General features: G+C 52.2%; 2 protein-coding genes across 2 annotated transcripts; one reads left to right on the top strand and one right to left on the bottom strand.

Moving 5' to 3' along the window:
* Nucleotides 1-631: 631 nt before the first annotated feature.
* On the bottom strand, nucleotides 632-3003 carry UCRPA7_5046 (putative eukaryotic translation initiation factor 3 protein; the record flags this gene model as incomplete). Its single annotated transcript, XM_007917598.1, has 3 exons — nucleotides 632-1057; nucleotides 1116-2661; nucleotides 2732-3003. The coding sequence occupies 3 exons, from the start codon at nucleotides 3001-3003 to the stop codon at nucleotides 632-634; spliced, it is 2244 nt and encodes a 747-aa protein (XP_007915789.1).
* Nucleotides 3004-3791: 788 nt separating this feature from the next.
* UCRPA7_5045 (putative t-complex protein 1 subunit beta protein) lies at nucleotides 3792-5582 on the top strand (the record flags this gene model as incomplete). The annotated part of the gene is made up of 4 exons (XM_007917594.1): nucleotides 3792-3794; nucleotides 3854-4008; nucleotides 4089-5463; nucleotides 5523-5582. The coding sequence occupies 4 exons, from the start codon at nucleotides 3792-3794 to the stop codon at nucleotides 5580-5582; spliced, it is 1593 nt and encodes a 530-aa protein (XP_007915785.1).
* Between the last annotated feature and the right edge of the window lie 2628 nt (nucleotides 5583-8210).

Below are 8210 nucleotides of genomic sequence, written 5' to 3'. Positions count from 1 at the left end.
TATCAAACAAAACATCCAGAGCAATCGAGCTCCCATCAGATTTTCTAGTCTTTCAGGATGTAGTAGCTCAGCTAAGTCACAGGGCTCGACATAGGATATCCGAAGTATTTGATTCCTTGGTATATTCACTTTAGAATTCAGAAATCGAAGCTTTAAGATGAATTTTATGAACATTCGAGAGTTTACCGCCACTGGCGGTGATGAGTCCAAGCCTCGTGAGCTCCTTGATTCAATCAAATCATTCCACCAAATGTGTCTTAATAACCCGGTGGGTAAGCCAAACCCCTTTCACACGATAAATGGTACATAGAGAACGGCTTTGCTCCGTTCTAGCATATTCACATTTGGGAGGGCACGCAACATTCTAGTTGGTGCACGATTTCATTAATCGAAGTACATGACATGATGAGTTCAAACACCCAATTGATAGGGGCCAGGGGTCCCGTCACAAGATGCATGATGCGGAATGCAAGTCAGGTCTGCTCAAGATTTGCTGATCATGCCTATGCGAGTTGCTATCTCTGAATTTCTCATATGGGTTTGAGGCATCACCTACAGTTGAGGCCCGCCAACACAAAAACGCCGTCTTGCTCATCTAGTCTTGCACTTTTATAACACGCCCTCAAGTGATCTAGTTGACAATCTCCTCTGTTTCCTCGAGAACCTCCTCAACGATCTCCTCAATGACTTGTCCCTCCTCGTCATCAGCCGCCGCACCGACCTTGGCTTTGAGATCTTCCGCGGGGTCGGCAGGAAGACCAAGATCGAGCCGCTCTTCCGTGATCTCGGCGTCGACGCTCTCGCGCCAAGCGTACCACTCGTCAAGCATTCTGCGCCGTCTCTCAATGACTTCTTGATTGGCGCCCGTGATACGTTGAGCATCTTCCTCCTCGAAGACACGTGAATACTCTCTCAAGTTCTTGCGGATCGACTTCTGCTCTTCCTTTGTCAGTAGAGTGGGAGGGCGCGGGCGCCATTGCCACTGCTTGAACTTCTCGATGGGCTCCTCGCGCAGCTGCTCGCCCTTGAAGTCATACAGGTGATAGCCGTTTTCCATCTGTAATAGTCAGTATCTCGGGCTGGATAGGAAAAGAAGGGTCGGATTCGTCACATACAGAATGCTTCCATGAAGATGCCCATGTTGCAACAAATCGACCTGAGGGATCCCATTCGATATCGGTGACGCCGTAGTGCTCGGCGGTGTTCATCAGCTGCAAATTGGCAGTTAGGTCCTTGTCGGACTCAGGCTTCTCGCCCTCGAAGTCGAGATCGAAGAAATCGAGATCTGAGCTTTGAGTGTTGTGCACTGTGGCAATCACGACGAACCGGCCTCTAGGTGACCAGTAGATGGCGTTGCTGTTCTTCTTGTCCAGAGTACGCAGGTGCTTGAAGTTGCCGACAAGGTTGCCCTTTGCCTTCTCGGGGCAGAAAAATGAGACTGAGGTCTTCGGCGGCACAGCAGTGGCACCGACCGGCTCGGTGGTAGTAATGATGACGAAGCGATCTCCCTTAGGCTCCCAGGCGAAATTGATCACTGTGTCCTTGATGGTATCGACCACCTCCACTGGGACGCCCTTCTCCTTGACACGGAAGATCTCGAGCGTAGTGGCCTGCGACTTCTTGGACTTGGAATGCCTGTCGACCTTGACACACAAGTATGCGGCCTCGGATTGCCAGTGAAGCTTCGCATCTGACACGCTGAAGAGGTTCAGGGTTCGGACAACCTCTTTGGAGGGAATGCTCATCAAGCCGACCTTGGCTGGGTTGCTCCCGATCTCCGGCGTCCAGTAGCAGAAGAGCTGTTCGTAGTTCTTGACACCTTCGCGTTGTGGAGATGACGGTGCCCACTCGAAGTCCATCACTCCCTCGATCTTGATGCTCGTCTTGTCCAGGAGACCCATGCGAGGGAGTTCGTAGACGGATATCGAGGAACCCTGTGTCAAACGAGCGACATACTTGTCATCCGCAGACCACTTGAACGCCGGCCAGGGAAACTTGCGCTGCTTGGCTACAGCCGGGTCTTCGTTGGGCGCACCGGGAAGGTCAAGATTCGCGAAGGATCGCAGAGGTTTCGCAGTAGCAATATCCCAGATGACGTAGTTCTTGCCATCATCGTCAAGAGACAGCTGCGGGTGGCCCTCATCGGGTATGGAGATGGGGCGTGCTGACCAGGTCACTAGGTAGTTCTCAAGCGGCGAGAAGGCCACCAAGTTGACAAAGGGATGGGCAAATCGTCTGATCCTCAGCCATGAAGCACCTCCCCAGAGCTGAACACCTTGAGCATGGACAGATGTGAGGTATGTTCCCAACGGCGACCACTGGACAAAGCTCTCTGTCCAGTGCTGCCGGTCCACGACAGGCTCCGGCTGATCCTTCTCACTGTTCCAGAAAATGCCAACAGACTCGCCTCTGTACATGACGAACTGATCCCGACCCCGACCTGATGGGTCCGCCATGAACGACCTCAGATGCTCCTTCTCGGCGAATTCCTCGACTTGTGGCGGTGTGTAGTGATCGTCTATCCGCCCTTCCCGTCCGTATCTCTCAACGTCGGTCAGTTTGTTGACGCGGAGTGTGTGTTTCTTATCGAGGGGAACCATGTCGAGTTGCCGAACAGCAGCGGCGGCCTCACCGGGTGATGAGTACTCGACGAAGGCAAATCTAGAATCGTAATGGTCAGACAATAACTCTGCGCAGTAGCCCACCGGGCCTGTTGAATGCACATCCGTACCTTAGCGACTTGCCATTCTCGCCCATTGGCATGAAGATGGAGTCCTCTCTCGTCTTGCCGACCTGGTTCAACTTCTTCAGGAGGAACTTGACGAGCTTCGGCTTTTGGTCTTCGGTAACCTCGGGAAGGCCATCGACGACGACGAACGTGTCGTAACCTTGGTCCAGCTGGACCTCGTACTTCTCCCTCAGATCTGAAAGATCAATCTCATCCTCATCAAACTCGTCATCGTCGAGATCGGCCTCACGAAGGTGATCGAAAGAGGGCGCCATGCTGGGCAGGTGTGTGCAGAGAGATGGGGGACGAGCTGCGGTGGCCGACTTCGAAGTTTTCGTCGTTTGTGTGGGGTGCGCGTGGAAGTGGTTGCTGCCCCGCGATTTGGTTGACCGAGACTGGGTTGCTGCGCTGAACAGAACAAGCCTGGCGGCGTACCGTCCTGTGCGAAAACTTCAAGCTCGAGTGAGAGATAATGTGACGATATTGTAGAGTGTATGCGAGTTCTAGGTTGCAGCTGCAGTTGAGGCCGTGAGAGATGCCTTGTTGCGTGTGATGGCTCGAAGTCGGCTCGGCGTCCCTTTTTTTGCGATCGACTGCTAGCCTAGTGCCACTCTTGCTGCTGATTTTACTTTTCTGATGTGTGTGGACGGGACGCTGAATTTTCCTCTCCGGTAGCTTAGCGTCCCTGGTCTACTGTGTTTGGTGTGCTACGGCTGCAGCCTTGGTCCACCTGGCCTGAAGGCACATACGCTTACCTAACCGATCAGTTCTGCCCCTCCAAAGAACCCCACCCCACTCCCCACTGACCGCCTCAGGTACAGGATCTAGGAGGCGAAGCTTGCTGGCGGATGCACGGGCAAACCGTTTTTCCAGGCTGCATTGCAGGCGAAAAAAAGTAAAGGTCCACTACAGGCAACCCGCGAGCTGTGAAGCTATCTGTGTAGTTGGTGTTTTCCGGGAGCTCTGCAAATAGTCGTCAACTCTTCCTGGACCATTTTCCAAGCTTTGTGACATTTGACAGAGAGCTTCTCGAGGCTGTCCCACCTCGTTCACACACAAAATCATGGTATGCAGTTCTGTCGATGTTTCACCTCTCTACCGCCGCTGACAATAGCGACAAAATAGTCGTCCTTCAGCCCAACCCAGATCTTCGAGGAAGGCACCACCGAAGAGAAGGGCGAGAATGCTCGGTTGACAGCCTTCGTCGGCGCCATCGCCGTTGGTGATCTGGTCAAGAGCACTTTGGGACCGAAAGGCATGGACAAGATCCTGCAGTCTGCGTATGATATTACCGTGCCCCACCATTGCATTGCTTTATATGGAATATGGTCTGAAGGCTGACACTTGCTCTGCTGCGCAGGTCCACGGGTGAAATCATGGTCACAAATGACGGTGCTACTATCCTCAAGTCCATCGCTCTCGACAACGCCGCCGCGAAAGTACTAGTCAATATCTCCAAGGTGCAGGACGACGAGGTCGGGGATGGAACCACCTCGGTGGCAGTCCTGGCAGCGGAGCTTCTCCGCGAGGCCGAGAAACTGGTTGACAAGAAGATCCACCCCCAGACCATCATCGAAGGCTACCGGATAGCAAGCAGTGCCGCGCTGCGCGCCCTCGAGCAGTCAGCCGTAGACCACAGCAAGAGCCCCGATGCGTTTAAGAAGGACCTCATAGCGATCGCAAGGACAACCCTTAGCTCCAAAGTTCTTGCCCAGGATCGTGACCATTTTGCAAAGCTTGCTTGTGAGGCCGTCTTACGGCTGAAGGGCTCTTCTGATCTCAGCCACATACAGATCATCAAGAAGGCGGGCGGCAAGTTGAGCGACTCATACCTAGATGAAGGTTTCATCCTGGACAAGAAGATTGGCGTCAACCAGCCGAAGCGTCTAGAAAAGGCCAAGATTCTCGTGGCGAACACATCTATGGACACAGATAAGGTCAAGATATTTGGCGCCCGAGTCAAGGTCAGCTCCACAAGCAAGCTGGCAGACCTAGAGAAGGCAGAAAAGGAGAAGATGAAGGCGAAAGTCGAGAAGATCAAGGCGCACGGTATCAACTGCTTTATAAATCGGCAGCTCATCTACAATTGGCCGGAGCAGCTCTTCACCGACGCTGGCATCATGTCGATCGAGCATGCCGACTTTGACGGCATAGAGCGTCTGGCTCTGGTTACGGGAGGAGAAATAGCGTCGACTTTTGACCACCCGGAGCAGGTGAAGCTGGGACAATGTGACCTCATCGAGGAGGTTATTATCGGCGAAGACACTCTCATCAAGTTTTCTGGCGTGGCCGCCGGCCAAGCTTGCACAATTGTGCTCCGTGGAGCCACAGAGCAGTTGCTGGATGAGTCGGAGCGCAGTCTGCATGATGCTCTTGCTGTCTTGTCACAGACTGTCAAGGAGCCTCGCACGACACTTGGTGGAGGATGTGCGGAAATGCTTATGGCGAAGGCGGTTGAGGGAGCTGCCACACGTGTGGAGGGCAAGAAGCAGACTGCCGTTGCATCCTTTGCTGTGGCGCTTCGACAACTTCCTACGATTCTCGCGGACAATGCAGGTCTAGACTCGGGCGAACTTGTCGCTCGGCTGCGCAAGGCCATCTACGACGGCATGACAACCTACGGGCTGGACCTGATGACGCCGGGTGGAGGTGTTGCGGACATGCGGGATCTGGGCGTGATTGAGAGCTACAAGTTGAAGAAGGCGGTGGTGTCATCGGCAAGTGAAGCCGCTGAGGTAAGTTCCATGTCCTGTCCACCCTGTTTCGGCAATGCGGTGACTAATTGAGATGGCAGCTTCTTTTGAGAGTAGACGATATCATTAGAGCCGCGCCCAGACGGCGCGAGAGGCACTGAGGCGAGAAGGGCGTAGAGTAGAGCTGCAGCTGATAATCGTTGTATTATACCACTTTAGACCTTGGTGAAAATATATCGTCACGATGATTGATGACCCATGAAATCTACCTGCCTTGGCCATTTCCTTCAGCTCTGTCCACTTCTAAAGTCGTGATGAACGGTGCCCAAGTCACGGGATTATGTAAATAGTAAGAACTGAGATGCTCAATTGCTATGTACAGAAGTGGGTATTTGATGTACCGGCACTCCTTTGAAGGTCCATCACTCCAGCTGGGACATGTTCCGTTGCAGTGGTAGTAGGGGCTGTGATGGTGGGTGGGCGAGAAGTAGGTAATCTCCGGCGTTGCAGATTTCCCAGTCGCTTTAGCGGCTTTCATTGGCCATCTTAAACGCTGGTCTGCATCCCATCATCAAACCTTGAGGAACCTCTACCATTACCCTCACACCCCTCCAGTGCCCTCTTCGAAAGAGGCGAGATTACAATGAAGAATCCTTGATTCTCAATCCTTTCCTCTTCCAGAGGCACCGCCACTGCGATGCTATCCACATGGACCCCTTGAGGACGTGAATCATGATATCCGACTGCGCGAATTCTTTATGATTGATATGTAGAGAGGGAGTCCAGATAAGCATGGTAAAATAATCAGCATTTTGACAAGATGTTGGTGTGATGTTAGTGAGTGAAGTGAAATGACACTGGCCTAAGACTCATACACCCATATTGTATGTTTCTTTAAGAGTACTTGCTCCGACACGCCGTCGCTAGTAGTAAGCTTACAGTTCGTAGAACACCGGCACTCTACGTTGCCTGATGCATCCCTTCATGTTTACATGAAGGAGCAAAATCTCTAGCAGCGAGTGCTCGTGGATCATACTACAATGATACCAGAGGGGTACATGGATCGAACTCGACCGTTGATGCCGAGACGAGTGTAGGGCGACCCTTGAAATGTTCCACGATGGGTACCTATCGAGGTGACCTAAAATAAGCCGATTCGACAACGCTTATAGTAGATCTACTATGATAGCAAACCATCTCAGCCCCGGATGGAAATGGGGCTAGCAATTGAGAGCCCTCGAGGCTTCTTATTCGAAACTTCATTTCGAAGGTCCTGCCTTCTGACCTTGTTTTGGGGATGGGTGGCCGTTCGGAAGAAATGCCTAACTAGATCAAGAATCAAGAAATCAAGGAATTCCGACTCTTACATAGTAGTAGGCTGACAACCCCCAAAACAACCTTGAAAGCGGCCGCACACCATCTCGAAAGTGTCGTACTGTACATACCGCCTCGACCGCTTCGTGCCTACATCCTGGCCATGTCCAACTCAGCGCGCAGGAGGGCTTGCAGGGCCTAATGCAGTGGTGTTCTGTAGTTTCTTGATATGGGGTCGACCAGGGCGGATCTGAGTGGTGGTTTCGACTGATGCCATCGGTCATCACGCATCGAAAGACATGCCTGAGGGCTGACACCGACGGAGAGCCAGCTCCAAATCGGCAGGCCTGCCTAACAGCTGAATGTATCTCGGCCATGGCCTTTGAGTCCTAAAAACAAATGAGACGTTGGACATGTGAGCATCGCGGTTCTCTATCAGACGTGCGCGCGTATGAGCAGGCACTGTTAGTGAATACTACCAAGGCAGGTATGTGTGTGTGTGCATGATAGCTCAAATTGAAGCACCCCACCGCCACCACCCCACTCTCGAGTACAGCCGATGTTTACAACGCTGGGTGACAATTATCCATACAAGTGTTGGCTAGCGAAAAGCCTGTTTGTTGGCAGCTGGTCGCCGTCATCTTCTGCTGTAGGTATAGGTATCAAATAGACCTCTGAAGAGGCGTTTCTTCGAGTCCCAACACTCCAAAGGCCTTGCCCAGTAATGAATGAGAGCATACTTGCTGTATAAGCATGACGCGGTGCGCGCTGTTTATACATGCCGGACTTTTAGAGACCAATGCCCATCCAGTATGTATGTATGTAGGTATGTCGACATGGTGGTTGACAGGTATTGGAGGTATTTAGTGGTGAGTGTGGCTGATACATTCCATCGTGGAGCACTCATCTCGCATATCGTCAGAGGCCCCCCGGATGGATGGGCTGCCGCCATCGGTTGCTTGACATTTATTTACAGTACCTGGAGAGGACCTGACCGAGCTAATGGAACTTACCTGGAAAAAGGCCTTCCACCTTGACGAGTTGGCAGACTTGACTCTGGTGAATTAGTGAACCACTCTGTATTAGTAGGTAATGTATACCCTACCTAGAGTAGACCTGCGAAACGACAGGTATCATAATAGTAGAGGGCCCACCAGCCTTAATTAGCCACGCTGCTTCAGTCTGCGCTAACAAACCAGGTACGGGGAGTTTGTTAGGCTCTTTTGGGTGGTTTATCTGTGGGAAAAGTGCCGTTGATGAAATGGAGGGAACTCTTATCTCGATCGCCGCGAACTTTGCTGCATGACGAGTTAGCTAGTGACAACGGTTACGGTCCATGCTTTTCTTTGTTTTTGGGGAATTTTTTTTTGGTAGGTACACTTACTATTATTTCTGCTTGCTGACCGCGCATCCGAGGGCCACATCCCGTCTAATGAACTGCTACCAATCCCTCCTCCCTCCTCCCTCCCTCCATC

This window comes from Phaeoacremonium minimum, assembly GCF_000392275.1.
Source record: "Phaeoacremonium minimum UCRPA7 unplaced genomic scaffold PA7_03_scaffold_382, whole genome shotgun sequence".
Classification (NCBI taxonomy): Eukaryota; Fungi; Ascomycota; class Sordariomycetes; order Togniniales; family Togniniaceae; genus Phaeoacremonium; species Phaeoacremonium minimum.
This window is presented reverse-complemented; position numbering and strand designations above follow the sequence as displayed.